General features: G+C 38.0%; 1 protein-coding gene across 2 annotated transcripts in view; it reads left to right on the forward strand.

Annotated features, from left to right (window-relative positions):
- Positions 1–18,727, forward strand: part of pdhx (pyruvate dehydrogenase complex component X) — a 50,090-nt gene that overhangs the window by 22,376 nt on the left and 8,987 nt on the right. For both annotated transcript variants that reach the window (XM_017485627.3, XM_017485626.3), the window contains exons 4-7: positions 6,356–6,552; positions 9,188–9,286; positions 15,882–16,056; positions 17,547–17,694. In XM_017485627.3, the coding sequence (XP_017341116.1) occupies positions 6,356–6,552; positions 9,188–9,286; positions 15,882–16,056; positions 17,547–17,694 (619 nt within the window). The remainder of the gene's footprint in view (positions 1–6,355; positions 6,553–9,187; positions 9,287–15,881; positions 16,057–17,546; positions 17,695–18,727) is intronic.

Genomic DNA, 18,727 nt, shown 5'->3' on the forward strand with positions numbered 1-18,727 from the left:
CTCTTTTAACATCATATTATCAATAGCAAGGAGGTTACTAGAGCATATAATTGCTCAGTTCCCCATACATTCTGTTGAATAATCTGGAAATCTTAAATTTTTTTTTTTTCCCTAGATACCTAGATATGTGTTGGTATATAATCACTGCAGTTGTATCTTTATTTGTATTACAAATATGATGCAGGCAGCCACTACAGAATTAACCCAAATGATTGTTAGCCTAAGTGCATGCTCTGGTTGAAGAGAAAAGGGTTACTCCGCTGTTATCTCTCAGATAAGAAGCACTGCTTAGGGCCAGAAGATGGGGTGAATGTAGTAGCTTTCTCTGAGACTTTGCAGATTTCCGGTCTGGTAGTCATAGCTAGCCGGGTAACTCTAGCTAGCTAGTGAAAATATAGTGTACAGAGCCAAAATATACAATCTCTGGGTGATCTTTTTTTTTTTTTTTTAATATATAAGTAATATATCTTTGTGGCTTTTATCCTACAGTCTGTCAACAAAAGTTTGGTAGAAGCCCTATAGTGTTGGCAAGCTAGCTAAAACCAGACCATAGAATAGAACGACACATATCAGGAAAACAGAGGACCGGTTTATGACATATGGTAAATGAGTGCTGACTATGAATTACTGTTATAGGGCCACTCACAGCAACGCAGGAATGTCACAGTATCACATATTTAATAATCCCCCATGTTTTTATTTCAGTTTTAACAAAAATAATCCTACACTGTAGCTTTTGAGTTTTATTCATCATAAAGGATCGTATTTCTCCTCACTCAATTCTTCTGAGATTAATTAATTACTGAGCAGTGGCTCAAGTATACTGTCCTGTACTGTTGTTAAAATCAGTATCTAACAAAAAAATCTGCTGTGAAAAAAGGCTCATGAAAAAAACAAGGCTCACGAGTCTCATGAAACGGATTGAAGAATAACTATTTTCTTTATTAAGGGCAGCCCTGAGGTGCTTTGAGCCTCTCATGCATTGTTTGTGTTTTGAATTATTCACAAAAATCAAAGGCAGTGTTTGCTGTAAAGCTCCCAGAAGACCAGCTCACTGCTACTCTGCCTAGTAACAAGCACCAGGGTGTTTTGATCATGGTAGTCTTTGACACTTCTCTGACCCGATCAATGTACCTGGTGTATTTTCTATGAAGTAAGGAAGCCAACACACCTCCCCCATGGTCTCATATGTGTGATCTCGGTGTGTAGAGGGTGTTCATGTGCTATGAATACACAAAGCCCTTGGTTTATCGTAGCAGCACTTTTCTCAGTTTGACATTACGTTTAACTGTTGCTACTGAAAGCATACCTTTTTATATTAAAGCTTTAAAGCAAGTCTCTGTCAAACAAACAGTCTAGATGAGATGAAACAAAAAGCAAAAAGGCAAGTGCTAGTGTGCAGTTTCCCCGTCCATCCAAGCGATGGCAGTATTGAGCTCTTTATTTTAGCCTGAGTCCAATTAAGCCTGGCCATCTGTGACCAGAGGAAGAATGGTGGAATGTAGCACTGACTGATCTAGTGAACATAAATTTAATCATTATAAATTATCTGTGTTGAATAATAAATCATTCCATGTTTTTTTGTAATGCCTGAGAAACTACTAAACTGCCTTAGTACTGTCTCAACACCTTTATTCTCAGGATCTATAAATATACATTTGAAAAAGCCCTAATGTTTTACAGCCATTACAAACACCCAACTAGTTATCTTAGCTAAGATATTTCAAAATTGGATGCTTAATTGTTCTAGCTGTAAGGGTTCTTGTTCTGGAAGGAAAACCCTCTGTGGAGTTTTTCATTGAACCTTTAAGAGTTATTCCAGATGGGCAAATGATGCTTTAGGGGTGTAGATGTAACCATTACTTCACAAAGTATCATAAAATAGCATGTTAAATTTTCAGTATCAGGGACTCAATTTGCATCATTAGATTTTTACTTTAATTAGATATGACATGATACCACTTTTTCTTTTCTGATACTGATCCTGAAACCTGGAGTTTCAGCAGATCTTGATTCAATATTTGTAGTCTTTGGTTTCTTTTTTCTTTTTTTTTTAACTGAAGCACTTCACCCTTGGATGCTTTTGCACAAAAAACACTAACTTTTTAAATTTAATGAAACAAAGTATATATGTAATAAAATCAATCCTAAAAAAGGAAAATTAGTATTTCCCAGTTCCAGAATAAATATCTTGTCCAATTCCAGTCTTTCAGATTGTTACGGATCCGATATCCAAAAGTTGTTAAAGTATATTCACTAATGCTAGTTTATCACCAACATATTAGTCAGCATCATCAGCTTCATCAAAACTTGTGAGCAACATTGTCCCCCAGTGAAAACACTTGCAGAAATTCTGAGCTCTCTGAATGTCTACTGGTAAACCTCGAGAGGCAGCTGAAGTTCCCTAGTCACATTGTAACTACCACTTTGATCTCAAACATTGTCATGCTGTCAAAGTCAGCCAGTTATCCTGCTGGAGCTTACAGTCCCTTGGAAAGCCCCCTTGGAAGGGACCTTTGGAAGGAAGCTGGCCAAATATGAGGGTATGCTCAGCGACTGCCAGTAGGGTGGCTGGAGGGCAGGATGCTTGCCAGTAGAGGTCGGAAGCCAGGGCTTTGTCACTAGATCTCTGTCCAAAGCCCTTGGCATGATTGGTTTCATGGGATTGGAGAAACAAAGAGCCATCCTTAGTATCACCTAAATTGCAGACAGAGCCTTAAGATGGCTTTAGCTCCAAAGAGCCATGGAGACACTAGTGAGCTAGCCATCTGAACGCAATCTGGGGTCCTATCAAGTTCAGCTGGTTTACCTGGAAGAGCGTGTTGTTGAAAGAGCTGAAACACCTGAGGATTCCAGGAACATTACTGATGATGTGTCCAGAAGCATCAGCAGATGTGCACTCTATTGCCAAAGGTTTGGGGACACCTGACCAATCACACTCGTGATTTTTAAACATCCAATTTCAGATTTAGTCCCCCTTTTTGCTGTTAGAGTAACCTTCACTCTTCTGGGATGGCTTTCCACTAGATTTTGGAACAGGACTGTGGGGATTTGTCTATTCAGCCACAAGTGCATTAGTGAGGTCAGGCTTTCATGGCAGATGAGAGATTGTTCCAGTTCATCCCAAAGGTGTTCAGTGGGGTTGAGGGAAAGGATCAGTGCAGGCCACTCAATTTTTTAAAACACCAACCTTCACAAGTTATGCTTGGCAATGTCTTTATGGACCACGCTTTATGCACAGGGTCATTGTCATGCAAGAACATGTTTGGTTTCCTTGGCAGCAGTTTGGAGAAGGCTCGCATATGGATGTGATGGTCAGGGGTCCACATACTTTTGGCCATATAATTTATATTCAAAGCTAACATAGCTTTAGTGAACTTGCATACTTTGTTTCCGAACCTTTTTCATTGAAGTAGTGACTTGAAAGTTTTGTTCTGGGTTACCAAATTTGACCAAAACATCAATCTGTATATCGAAATCATACAAACAGTTAACCATGCAAATATGATTTTTTTTTTCTAAGTTCATGCACTTACCAATACTAAGTGCTACAGCTAAAAAAGACTTGCTTAATCACTCTGTAAACACTTCAGGGTAACTGTTTATTGATGGTGATTTTATGTAGGTGGTATATATACTCAGCAAAAAAAGAAATGTCCCTTTTTCAGGAGACTGTATTTTAAAGATAATTTTGTAAAATCCAAATAAGCTTTACAGATCTTTATTGGAAAGGGTTTAAACAATGTTTTTTTGCTTGTTTAATGAACCATAAACAATTATTGCACATGCACCTGTGGAACAGTCCTTAATACATTAACAGTTTAGGCGGTAGGCAATTAAGGTCACAGTTACAATAACTTAGGACACTAAAGAGACCTTTCTATTGACTCTGAAAAACACCAGAAGAAAGATGACTAGGGTTCCTGCTCACCCGCGTGAACATGCCATAGGCCTGCTGCAGGGAGGCATGAGGACTGCAGATGTGGCCAGAGCAGTAAACTATAATGTCTGTAATGTAAGATGCCTAAGGCTAAGTTCACACTGCACAACTTTCAACACCGACAGATCGCTGTGCTAGTCACATTACACGACTTGCTTTCTTGTAATGAGGAGTCATAAAGTCATTGCTCTGTGGCATGGGGTCACACACTGCACGATCTGACAACGACTCACCCAATGATTCTATCTGGTGTCCAAACCATTTTTTTCATAAAAACCCATGCGAGAACTGACACAGATATATGACATTATGAGGCTTAAGACAGTGCTACAGGGAGACAGGAAGGACAGCTGATCGTCCTTGCAGTGGAAAATTACCCCCCCCCCCCCCCCCATACGTGATTGACAATTTGCATATGCCTTGGTGGAAGAGTGGAGTAACATCTCACAGCAAGAACTGACAAATCTGTTGCAGTCCATGAGGATGAGATGCACTGTAGTACTTAAAGCAGCTGGTGGACACTAGATACTCACACATTCCATTTCTGTTCATCAAATATCTGTGAAATTTGTTCAGTTTATGTCTCAGTTCTTGAATGTTTTTATGTTAATATAAATATTTACACATGTTAAGAAATTTACTGGAAATAAAAGTAGTTGAATGTGAGAGGACGCTTCTTTTTTCTTTTTCTTTTTCTTTTTTTTCTTTTTTCTTTTGCTTAGTATATTTGTGTTATTACCAACCTCCCAGAAGTATGTGAATTTTCTACTTACTATGTGGCAGTTTTTTCCCATTTGCACAATTTCCAACTTACTTATTGTAAATGCTTGCATGACTCCTATAACACATGGCTAGAAATGAAAGAGAATCATGGGAAATGGGGCCTTTATTAGGTTTTTCCATTGTCGGTTTCTAAGCAAATACTCCCAACTAACAATAAAATTCCTCCAAAATCAAAGACTTGAAGTCTGTTAAGCATTGTCTGAGTTCTCTTGGCCCATCCTCCACTTCTTCAGAGAATGTGTATAATACAGGACATATAACTGACATGTATTCATGCTCTACAGTACAGCAGTGACAGCATAACAAGTGCCTTTATATCTTCCACATGTAATCATTTGACCAAGAATGTTTCAGCACAAGTTGGTTTGAGTAAAAGACTTTTGTTTATAGTTTTGCTAGGTGTTTGGAGTATAAGGAAATGTAAAGTTCCAGTGGGGGGTGGGTGGGGTGTGTTTGTGCGTGCATCTTTACGTTTACCCTGTAACCTAAAATTTAACTGTTCAGTAATGACATGAATCATGTGATGATGTAGTCTTACAGTTTACTTGTATTTACTAGCTACATTTAGTGGTAGTAAAAAACTAAAAAAATAAATAAAGACATTTTTTTTTTTTAAATAATGTTTTGGACACATCAGTCTTTTGCTGATTTTGGTTTAGCTAAAAATGTGTACTTTTTTTTTTTTTTTTTTTTTTTTTTTTTTTTTTAGATAAACTGCACCTTTAACTTTGTGATTTAATCAAGGATTATGTCTGTTCTTAGTCATGACATGTTTTTACTTTGGTAGAACTGTGCCCTGTGGAGGAATGATGACTCAGTTGCCATTCAGCCTTTCTTAAATTGATCTCTGTCATGCTTTATTTTATTCCCACTTTGTTACTTTCACTGGCTTCATCACAAGCAGATGTATACACAGCAGAGGATGCTAGAGCCTGACTGTTATATTGCCTCACTATCATCATTGAATAATATTTGTCATCATTTATATACAGGGTGTGTCTGAAATAATAATGCAGAAAAAGTTTTCACATTTAAGCATAATAATTGTGAGAGCGATGTCTGTGCAGACTGAAAAATATAGATCCTCTTAATGCATCTTCTCTCTGGATTGTGTCTTGAGAAAATTTTAACCAAATGCATTTATACTTGTTCAGACAACCAACTTCCTGTATTGTTCTCATTTCCAGATGTTCTATCCAAAAGATTTAGATATTGATGATCTCTGTTTTGCATAGCAAAATTTGATTTGCCTAAATTCTAAGTATATCCACAGATCAGTTTGGGTATAATTTGTTATTTGGGTGCACCAATTACATTTGTGTTCCATGATTACTGTATGGTGGGAATGGTGATTATAGGCCATGTGTGTTGTGATGTAATTTACTGGGGAGGTTGTGGGTTGTCATGTCATATGAGGGATGTATTTACGCTGGAATAAACATTTCATTGGTTTCCAAATGAGTATATTTCTATGGCTTTTGATCCCTGTCTTAATGGCATTAACAGTAGACTCTCACTGAGTAGTTAACTTTTTCCCCATTGGTCTGGATATGTACTTTGATACATTCCTGGGGTAATATTTTGTCCTAGCGCATTGGTTTTATGAAAATTCCCTTTCTCTCTATTTCTCAGATGGAGGAAGGTAGTAAGAGCGTGCGTTTAGGGACTCTCATTGCTTTGATGGTCGAAGAAGGGGAAGACTGGAAACAAGTGGAAATCCCTCCTCTTGTCTCCTCACAGCCTGCTCCAGCTCCTCCCCTGCCTTTAGCTGCACCGACCCCTCCAGCATCTGTAGCCCCACCCTCCAGAGCTGCGCCTGCCATTGGACCGTATGTAAAAATGACAATGCTGCTCTTAATGCCTGGGTCACACTTAAATTTTCTACAATCCTAACCAATGTTAAAATTTGAGATTTATCATACTTCAGTCATCAGACTGTTCCATGCTACAAGATTTGTACAGAAGTAAATACTGTACATTTTGCTCATGAATCAAAACAATTCAGCTCATGTTGGTTGTGGGTCTTTCACTGATCACTTCAAGACAGAGTTTTTACATGAAACAGTCAGCATTCCCCCACATCACAGAATGCTGTCATAATATTGATCATGTTAATTATTTCCTGTTTAAATTTGGGGCATCCATGACTGGCCTGTGATTACATCAGAGGGATTTTGATCGGATTTTGCACTCCCCACATCACATTATCTTCACCACTATGCAGATAGTTGTTTAAGATGATTCTGAAGCAAGGATATCTTTTGCAGTAGTCAAGAAGGGCAAATCAGGCTCATAATTGCCCTGAGTATCCTCTAGTATGGCTGAGGCATAAAATGCTTCATATTGAAATGTGGCCTTCCTTACATAAAGGGTAGGGTTCAGAAATTGGGCTGCTGTTGCAGAATTGTAATTTATAATGCAGCACAAAAATAGTTTATTCACAATTTGGTTTTTTGGGGGTTTTTTTTGCATTTGTGACATTGCAACTCTATTTCATAATGATTTTGTCCTGCAGACAGGTCATGTGTTGCAAATCGTCTGTGGAATTCCATTGGGTTGCACTATGGTAGTCGTAGCAGCACCCTTAATTCTGTACTGATGCCAAGAAAATTATACTTGGTACACCTTTTGAGGATTCATGTGATATTTATTTGCCTACCATTACAGCATTTATTTTCTCTGTATACAGTGCGAGAAATAAGTATTGAACGCGTCAACATTTTTTTTCAGTAAATATATTTCCAATGAGGCTATTCACATGAAATTTTCACCAGATATCAGTATTAACTCAAGAAATCCAGAAATATAAAGAATTCACAACATTTAAGTCCATAAATAAAGTTATGTCTAATAAAGTGGAATGACACAGGAAAAAAGTATTGAACATGCTAAGATAAAGCAGTTCTCCAAGGCAAGAGACCAGCTGAAATCTGTAAGTAATTATACCCCCCATCTATACAAATTAATATCAGCTGGGTTAGTAAATTGATGGTTTATAAAAAGGCTTTTACTTACCAAGGTGTCACACAAGAAGCATCTCATGATGGGTAAAAGCAAAGAGCTCTCCCAAGACCTTCGCATCCTTATTGTTGTGAATCATATTGATGGAATCGGATACAGACGAATTTCAAAACTTCTGAATCATTCAGTAAGCACCACTGGGCCATTATCCGCAAGTGGAAACAATATCACTTCACCATCAACCATCCATGCACAGAAGGTCCTCCCAAGATTTCTGACCAGGGAGTCAGAAGAATACTCAGAAGAATGGCCAAAGAGCCAAGGACCACTCGGAAAGAGCTCCAGAAACTCTAGGCAATGCACTCCACTGCTTTCTTGAGTTAATACCAAACTGTGAATAGCCTCATTGGAAATGTTTACTGAAAAAAATGACACGTTCAATGCTTATTTCCTACACTGTATTTCTTTTGCCTTGCTGAAAAGATAAACAGGGAAATATATCCTAATCATGTTTATTCTTTGGGAGTATTATTATTATTATTATTATTATTATTATTATTATAATTTTTTGACTGTTCTAGAGTGGCGCACCATAAGTGTGCACTATATCATGAAGAGATCCCAAATTCAAATAGACAATGCCACAACCATCCGTGGCATTAGAAAGTGAGCAAATTTGTCTGTATGTGGGAGGGATGGCAAAATCTCTCTCCACTGTCAATCACAGAGACACTAGCTGTGAGCTTGTGTATGCATAAGAGGGTAGATAGCACTTTCCTCCAAATGTGTTATGCTGTCTAGTGACTTGGCATGAACAGCAGTTTGAAAAGATGCGGTTGGCTGCCTTCATGTGTCTCAGAAGAAGCATGAGTTTGCCTTCACCCCTTCATCTGGCTGGTGGCTGAGAAGTGGTGGAGAAAATCGAGAAAAATCTCAATAATGGGGGGGGGGACCATTTAAATGGCAGATACCCTGGTAACAATTTTGCACATGTATGCGTTTTATATTTGGGCAAATACAAAATTAGATTTGACAAAAATCGTTATCAACTTAATTATCACCGTGCTATTGGGTGGAAGCTTATATGTTATATATGTTATTCTTCTTTTTTTGCAATAGATGGTATAAAATGATTATTATTAATAATAATACAGAGTAAGTATACTCTTCAGTGTGATTCAGATGAAATGTAAGATTGATGAACCAAAATGTGCAATAAATGCTTTTGGCTTCATACTCCTAAATACTGCCAGCTATGAGCACTACTCGGTATACTGCACTAAACAGAGAATTATCTAGGATGTATATACATATGACATTACAACACAAAAGCATTCCATTGAATAAATTAATAAAATACCCAAGTGAATAATCCAATAACCATTGTAGCTCCGGTGATGGCTTATACTTTTATCATCATAATCCATATCGATATTCATTTCCCATCTCCCATCTATGTGTTGATTGATTTTGGGTGTGGGTGTGTGTTGTTTTTCTTCTCAGGTTGCGGTTGAGTCCTGCTGCCAGACACATTTTAGACACACATGGTTTGGATCCTCACTTGGCTACAGCCACTGGACCACGAGGGCTCATCACTAAAGAGTCAGTGTGAAAACACACATGCACACACACACAGACATATGCTTACACACAGAGAGAGGTTGGATTTGTGTTAGCTCTGGGGTCTGTATAAATCCTGTTGTTGTAGTGGGCTTTATCTCAGAGTAGGATGTTTGAACTAGCAGAACGTCTGTTGGGGGAGGGGGGGGCAGAGAGGGAGAGAGAGAGAGAGAGAGAGACACCGAGATGTGTGCCTTGGGATCTCTGCGCGTGTTTCTAATGCACTCTCTCTGCCACTGGAGGCGAGAAAGAATGCCTGCTACAGTGACCAGCATCCCCCTTAGCAACATGAGTTCCCATGGCAACCCTATCTCCCTGCTTTCTCACATGAACAGTGACCGTGTGTGTGTGTGTGTGTGTGTGTGTGTGTGTGTGTGTGTGTGTGTGTGTGTGTGTTTGTTCAAGTGCAAAAGAGGCTAGGCAACCTTGCACACACTATAACATGAAGTCTGTTTTGGGGAAGTAGCTTATGGCAAACAGAGAAGTATAGAAACACACTGAGGGAGTAGTTGTTAGTGAAAATCAAAATTCCCTACACTTGGTGTGATCTCACATGTTTCCTCCCTCATATGAAATCTCAAGCCCCAGTCAATAGAACATTTTTTTTTTTTTACCCTCTCTGCCCACTGTGTAGAAAATTACACTCCTACTCCATCATTTAATTTAAGACCATATCCCTGTTCCTCGTCATTTCAAAAGAGATCATATCTGCATGTCTGCACATAACCACATAATTGCTTATTAATGTCTCACACAGTATTTTCCTGCCTTTATCTTCATGACCCACCATTTAAGGCTAAATGTTGTTCCTCTGTATTGTGTAAGTTTATCTGATACTATTCCCAGGAACACAGTCCCCCTATTGCTCTGAGTCTGCAAAGCGGCATGACAACATGGCACAGTGCATTTGGATGAGGTCACCCATGATTACGTAATCTTCTAAAAGAAAGAGGAGGGGTCATTGAGTGCATTTATCTTTGCCATCAATTGCATTTCAATATGCAGTCCGTTTATTCTGCTTACATGGAAAATAGCTCAATATTCTGTATTTGTCATTGTACCAGTTTGTGTAAAAGCTGATATCCCTACTTGTTGTACGTTTTCAGTTCAACAAATTGAGGCACACGTGAAGTGTAACATCCACAGTAACTCACTGCAAATCATTGGGAATTCCCACAAACTGTGAGGCATGGTATAAAATAAGTCTCGCACAGAATCAGAGAAGTGTGGGCAGGGAATGACACACCAGTGACTATGTCTCTGAAATGCCTGGTACTGGTGGTAGCCTTGTTGCGTGGAAATAGTACAAACAGTGACATAACATTTAAAGGTGTTTGAAAGGGAATTTTACAGACATTTTAAAAGTTCACGGTAGATTGTTGGTTAAGCAGTAAACAAATGATTAAGAAGACATAGAGGTAATATAGTACCAAAATGACCCTGACTCAGTTATTGCACTGAAAAAAGTACGTATTAAAAAACGAATTGACTGGCAAAACCCAGTAGAATTTCCATCCATCCATTTTCTGTTCCGCTTATCCTATACACGGTCACAAGAAGCCTGGAGCTTATACCAGAGGACTCGGGGCACACGAGTTGGCACCCCGTTCAAGGTGTCCCGCACCATCACTGGGCACAATTGCTCACACATTCACACACCCTTTACACACTGCGGACAATTTTGAAAGATGCTAATCGGCCCGCAATGCATGTCTTTGAACTGGTTAGGAAACCGGAGAAGTCGGTGGAAGCCTGTGGAGAACAAGCAACCGAACCCCCAACCTTGGACATGCGAGGCAAACATGCTAACCACATAGCCACCTTGACCCCCTCCAGTAGAACATAAGTTGAGTTAACTCAACCCAAACACCACTATTTAATATTCACATTTACAGTGAGTGGAGATTTATTTGAAAAAAAAAATTAAATAGTGGCAGCTCATCCACAGGAGCAGGTGGGGCAGAGCCCCACTATTTGTATTAGCCATTCAAGAAATATTAATCTTCATGAAGCCCTCATTCACGGCTCAGTGGTCAGTGTAGATGAAACACTTGAACAAAAATGAAGAACAAAAGGTTTTCTGCATAACTAGTGTATTTAAGAAAATGTTTTAGCAACAGTACGACTTTAAAAAATGTTCATTCAGACAAAAGGAGAACATGTGACACTCCAGTAACCCAAGCTTCTTGTCATTCCTTTATGATTATTTTATTGAGCTTAAAAATGAGCTGTGGGTGTAGCATGCGAGCTTTCTCATACGGTTCCAGGTCACTTATTAAGTACTGATCATGCTAGAGCATGTCTGTGTGGGTGCACTCATGGAAGAAAGAGTCCTGAAAGAGCCATTAGGTGTGGTGCACAGGAACTCACATTCCCTCCCTTCACCTATTCCCTCTTCATATTTAGTCATTAAGATGAAGATGGCTAATTTTCACTCTTTTTGTCACTTCCTTGGAGTCTTAGTGAGAGATTTGCTCCTTTTTAGATTACATTTGTATGACTCCATGTAGAAAAGGTGGCACACACTTTTGTGTACTCTCTGCTCTCTTTGTCAGCTGGGGGATTCCCACCATCTCCAAACTCTGAGAGAGAGAGTGAGAGAGAGAGAGTGAGAGAGAGAGAGTGAGAGAGAGAGAGAGAGAGAGAGAGAGAGAGAGAGAGAGAGAGAGAGAGAGAGATATGGATGAAAATGTGAGACCAGCTGGCTGACACTGAAAGACCTAATATGTGTAGAGAGAGCAAAGTTCGCAGTGCACTGGGCTATAGCAAGAGAGCTAAGAGGGAGCAGCATACCTGATTCCTGTACATCACAGCTTTCTAAAACCATGTGCTCACTGATCCACTCCTACTGCCTTTATTTTTTTTTTTTTTAAATCAAACTTTATTGATTGATTTCAAGAGACTTTACAAAAAAAGTAACATTTTACAGTATAAAGATGCACATAATTCAGTACAGCAATATACAATTAAAGTCCACATTTCCAAACATTCACACAAATTTGCACACATTTAACCATCAGCAAGAGTTCATATTTTTAAGAGTCTAGGGGGATATATATATATTTTTGGTCCTTCTATCCATTGTCTTTGGTCGTCTTAGTTCACTCATTATTTGTTTAAAAACAGTCTCATGAAGAATATGGCACTGATTAAGGATCATTTTGCATCTAGTTTTCCATATTTTGTCAATAACGATACATGTAACAAACCAGTTTTTAGCAAGCTTTTTAAAAAAAAAAAAAAAAAAAATCCATATATAATAGATTTTTCATTCATGTTTATGTCTAGATTTTTTACTTAGTGCCACATTTCTACTGAGAATGGGCAGTGTATTGAAACTGGTCAATAGTTTCATCTTCTTTATAGTCAATAACAGGACATTTCTTGTTTTGTGGTGACAAAACAACTCCATTTTACAACACATCTTAAGGCTAACCTGCCTACACTTACTAACCACAACACATCACAAATATTTTCAGAAATGTCTTTTGAGTTGATGTTTTTGATATGCTGCTCATTCTCAGTTAGTATAAAATGTTTGCGATTAAAATTACCTCAGTGTTCACATTCGTTTATTTTCTCATATATGCTTTCCCTCTCCCTCTTACACCTTTCCATTTGAAGTGACTTGCAAGCTATTCTGCCATTCACATGTCATTCACATACGATTAAGTACAGGGATATACCATATCAGGATCACTTTAAAAAAAAAAAAAAAAGAAAGAAAGAAAAAAAACCGGTACGTGATTGTTCTCTATGCTGTGAAAATCACATGGATAGCATGTTGTATTTCAGATGTAATATATCCTGTAAATATTCACCTGGGTGAAAAAAAGGCTGATTTAATTAACTTTGTAGAGATTGCAAAAATGTTGGCCTGAGGACCAACTGTACAGCTTGGGTATTAAGTGTTGTCAGATGGATGTCAGAAATGATGGTTTGGTCAGAATGAATGATGAATCCTTGCAGTAGAACTCTTTCTTATTACAACTAATATAAAACAATAGGAGAAATAATCAGTTTCTTCCATTTTCTTGTAAAATATTCTGCATCAACCGTAATCAGGCTTTTATGCAGGTTTATGCGTCATCTTTACTGAACTGTATGAAATGTTTCCAGCTGGGAGAAAAATGAAAACTGGAACTATACTGTCTGGTGTTGATCATGGCATTAAATCAGTAATATTGTTTGCTGCAAGAAGCAAGTGGTCATACTGGGGAAAATGTATAATGCAGGGTACAGAAGTTACAAATTATATGATCTTGGCACCCTAAATCAAAGTTTAACCTAATTGTTAGGTGTTTATAGATTTGCCCATTTACATTTCAAACACATTAATTTGCAATCTTCATTTATATACCATACAGACAAAAGAATCTAGGGGAACAAACATGGCTTGATACGTGAGCGTGCTCTTAGATACACATGCTTTTTAACCCCTCATAATCAATTACCACACTATTCATCATTATTAGCCGTTATTTGTCACCATCTTTTACTCCACTTGGGAAAAGGCCTGCCCAAAGGTGTAAATTAATAATTAAGAAACTTGTTTGCTTATCCAACAGCTTCATATTATGTAACAACATTTCTCACGCTAGATCACTTGCTTGAGGTGCAGTCATGTGTTTTATATGTTAGTCGTTAATGTTTTGAAGCAGTCACCTCTGAGATCTCACGTGCACATCCGAGCATGCAACTCCTGCTGGTGAGACAGGAGTTATAGCACAGAAATTTACCATCAATTGCAATTTTTAATATATTAATGAATAATGGGTCATACATTTTTACAGTTTATAGTTCCATTTAATGTTTTGGGACATCTGCAAAACAAGTTAGTTCCTGTTATCACCAGCTTTTCTTTTTTTCCCCCCTCTTGTAGGTAATAAAACCCAAAAGCATAAAAGTTAAATAAGCATTTCCTTTTGGAACGCTTCATCATATCAATGATGTTCTCATTTGTTAAATACAAAACAACACATTTTAAAAATCGATTTATTATTTAATCGATTTACGAGTCCCTGTAAATGAACTGATTCTATAGAAACAGTAACGTATTAGAACGAGCACATTAATTTAAGCCTGTGATTTGAATAACAGCTGAAACTACTGTCAGAGCTGCTGTTATAGAAAATTCATTAACACTGTCTGAACAATGAGGTTTGTGAATTTATCAGGGATGGTATATTCTTTTAATTTGTGTACATAGATGCTTGGCAGTATGTTGATTTTAATACACATTTGGTATTAAGTTCAAATTGGGGAAGTGTGCAGTTGTGTGTAGTTGAGTAGGTAGATGGGTGTGCGTGCATGTGTGTGTAGGAAACCATTGAAACAGTTAATTTCTTATCTAACAGCTAAGACTTCAAGACCTCACAGGCTCATGTTATATAAGGATAATAATTTTAAAAAAACATTGTCACTTCCTTCAGTCATAGATTAACATACAAGCCAAGGCTTTATTTAGGACATTCATGTTTTCTTAACATTTATTTTATACTCTTTGCATTGACCTTCCGTGCGTTGACATGTTTTCACACATTTCTGTATCAATAGTTTTCTGACTATCTGTGATTTCTGAGTTAACCCGAGGTAAGAGAACACAGTACAGCTGGGACACAGATGACATTTGGAATAATATAGGTACTGCAAATTCTTAGATTATAGTAATGGCATTACTAAAATGTTCATTTTCTTGATTAGAATGTATTGACTTCTGTTGAATTAAATGCTTGCACTATGTTCAATTATGGTATGTGCAGGTGTGATGGTGGGTGATGGAAATTTTGTCAAAGCATGTTTGAGCTTCTTTCCTCTACTAACTGGAAGATTTTCTTCCTGCACAGCACCTGTTCCTACAATGAAAGTAACCTCTGGTTTATTTTACAGTGATAATTTTGTTTAGGCCTGTAAACAGCTAGATTATTAGTGTAGAAGTGTGTACTTGGCCTAGCATCAGACTGACAGAGATTTTTTAAATGGTCCCTTAGTCTCATTGGTTCATGCTTTGGCTTTAGATACTATCGTTACAAAAAAGCCACGGGCATGCAAGCAGAAAGAAGTAGATACAATTCGGAAAGTAGGATTCCTGCTGTTCACATAGTTCACTGCTCCTAAGTAAGCATGGATGATGCAAACATCTTTATGTTTACGCTTTATGATTAGAAGCTCTATTGCATTAATAGTAATCAAACTCTTGTTCCACTTTGAAACTCAGAATGTTATAATTTGATTATTAAAAGTGTCTGTAAATGAGGTACTGAACTCATTCAATGTTGTAGTATTTTTGCTATTAATGAGTCCTATCTTAATTCTGTTTACAAAATCGTGGATCCGTTTAATTTTCTGTATAATCATTTAACCTGATTTCATGTTATAAGTAAAGATCAGATAAGAGTTAAGAATTTGAAAGCATGAAAATTTATTGCATTTTATCAGAAATGTCATTCGTATCAACATTTTGAGTTTTGTGGGGGGTTTTTTTTGTTTGATTGTTTATTTTTTTATTTTATTTTTTTTATAAATAAGTCTTCTGTCTTTTAAACTCTTGGTCATTTGTCTCTGCTCTTGTGTACAGAGATGCTCTAAACCTCCTGAAGGAAGGAGATGCAGGTCAACCAGCAGCTCCAGTAACTGCTCCTGCTCCTCCATCTCCTCCTCCTCTTTCCTCCCCTCATGTTCCTCCACCAGCTCCAGTGTCAGGACGGCCCCTTCAACCAGCCATCTCAGTCCCTGAAAAACCTGGAGCTCCAGTAAGTGCCTTTATCTAACTGGTTAAACCTAAATATACATACATATGTGCGCGTACACACACACACACACACACACACACACACACACACACACACACACACACACACACACACACACACACACACACACCCCTTGGCAAAACTGATGGAATCACCACACTAAGAAGATGCTTGCCCGGCTTTTTTGCTTTGTAGCAAATAAACAAATCACAGATCTGACACAAAACAATTTTTGTTTAATAGCTGAATAAATGGTTTTAATTACAGGCATATCTTTTTCCAGATTAAGGAAACAATTATGGAATCATCAACAAAAATAATCACAATTAGTACTTTGTTACTCCTCCTCTGGCTTTTATGATGCACTGAATTCTTTGAGGCATGGACTGCACTAATGAAAAATAATATTCTCCATCAAGCTGGTTCCAACTTTCTCAAATAGTAACTGACAGATCAGCTTTGGAGGATGGAGCCTTGTCATGGACCAATTTTTAACATTTCCACCATAAATTTTCAATTGGATCAAGATCCGGACTGTTTGCTGGACATGCCATTGAGCTGATATGCCTTTCCTGAGAAAAGCTTTAACACTTTTTGCTCTGTGGCAAGATGCATAATCATCCTGAAAATGACTTCATCATCACCAAACCTATTTTGCATCGATGGAATTTCAGTGTACACCCGTGCATTGGCTGTTGAGGCCTCCCCTGATCCTGACATGCAACCCTATATCATTAATGAGTGCGGAAATTTGATTGTTTTCTTCAGACAGTTATCTTCACATGTTTCTTTAGAACGGCACCAGACAAAAGTTCCAGCATCATCACCTTGGCCAAAGCAGATTCATGATTCATCACTGAATATCACTTTCATCCAATCACCCACACTTTATGATTGCTTCTCTTTAGCCCACTGTAACCTTGTTTTCTTCCGTTTAAGTGTTAGTCCTAGTTCTCGTTTTTCCTATATGTAAATCCCATTTCATTAAGTATATTTCCTACAGTTCTGTCACAAACATTCACCCTGTTTCTGCCCATTTGTTTCTCATTTGTTTTGATGTGCATTTTCTATTTTCAAGGCATATTGCTTTGAGTTTTCTATCCTGAAGTTTGCCGTCTTTCTCGGTCGAACCATATGTTTTCCTTTTATAACCTTCCCATGTTGTTTATACTTTTATAATTTTCAGTCATTCTACTTATTAAACCTGCATCATTAGTCCACATAACCATTACTCTTAATTTGATTCAATCTTAATAATACAACATGCACAGCAAATGATGTTGCAGTAGACAGTGGAGTGATCCATTCATTTTAAATCAGTGCCAACTGAATGGCATTCATCCAAAAATAACCACACCAATTTCATTTCCCATAGGTCACTAATGCCAGCAATTCAGCTGCTAGCTCACTGTAGAACATCAGGGTATTTATGGTCTCCCTGGAACCAAATATGGTTTTAGTGGCTCCATTGACCAGACTTTGATTTTTAGGGCACCTTCACAGAGATCCCTGCCTCTAATGTGCGGAGAGTGATCGCACAGAGATTAACGCAGTCCAAAACCACCATACCTCATGCGTATGCCTCAGTGGACTGTGATCTGGATGCTGTGATGCAACTTCGCAAGGAGTTAGCCCGAGGTAAGAGAACACAGTACAGCTGGGACATAGAGAGTTCATTCACTTTGCTAAACCCTGTTTCAGGGGGAAATGAGTAAAACTTATAAGGTAACACAGTGACATTTTACCACCCATTTCAAGAACTTAATCAGTTCTGATAAATTAGGTTATGCTTCTCATAAACTTAACTATACATCTATATTAGTTCTTTATGTTTCGGTGAATTTTTGTTTTGATTCAATACCCAACAATACTCCATGTCATTCTCAGTTAGTTTACTTTCCACTTGTAGTTTTTTAACACTTCTAACGTGCCGTGATTTCCAATGTACCATGACTAATCAAAGGCTTTGTGTGTGAGTGGGTGTGGGTGTGTGTGTGTATAGAAAAGCATCCTTGAAAATCTTTGTGTCACTTGAGTTCATAATGAATCTCTACCAGAGATGTGCATGGGACTGCTTTTTAATCCCACTTGAGCACTTATTATTTTTGTTTGTATCTGTCTGCAAATTTTTTTTCTAGTGAATTTATGATTCATTCATTTATCTTCAGTAGATGATTTGTCCCAGTCAGGGTTGTGGTGGAACCAGAGCTGAAGTGGAAGAATTCACTTCAGATGAATATCTGTTGCAGGACACCATGCACACAGACATTCATACACTCATTCACACCTAGCGATAGTTTACATTAGCCACTCCACCTACCTGCATGTTTTTGGGAGATGGATAGAAACTAGAGGATTAAACCCAGGACCCTAGAGTTGTGAGGTAGAAATGCTTTAACAAATTTAGTTGGTTCTGTTTCCTAAACAAACTAGTAGCCTAATGTATGCTACAGTGACCCTGACCAGTCAGCCACAAGTAAGGACGAGGCTTTGTTTGTCCCTTGAGATTCATATCTTTCTGATCGTTAAGGCTGCTTGAAAGTAAAAACCTCCCCTGTGCCAGAGTTCTGTCTGGCGCCCTGCAGGAACCCATTCCCGAAGCACTCTAGTCTTGACCAGATGCCCTGTGATCCTTTCTGGCAAGCTTTATGTATTCATATTGAGTTGCATC

The sequence above is a fragment of the Ictalurus punctatus genome, chromosome 14, assembly GCF_001660625.3.
Source record: "Ictalurus punctatus breed USDA103 chromosome 14, Coco_2.0, whole genome shotgun sequence".
Lineage (NCBI taxonomy): Eukaryota > Metazoa > Chordata > Actinopteri > Siluriformes > Ictaluridae > Ictalurus > Ictalurus punctatus.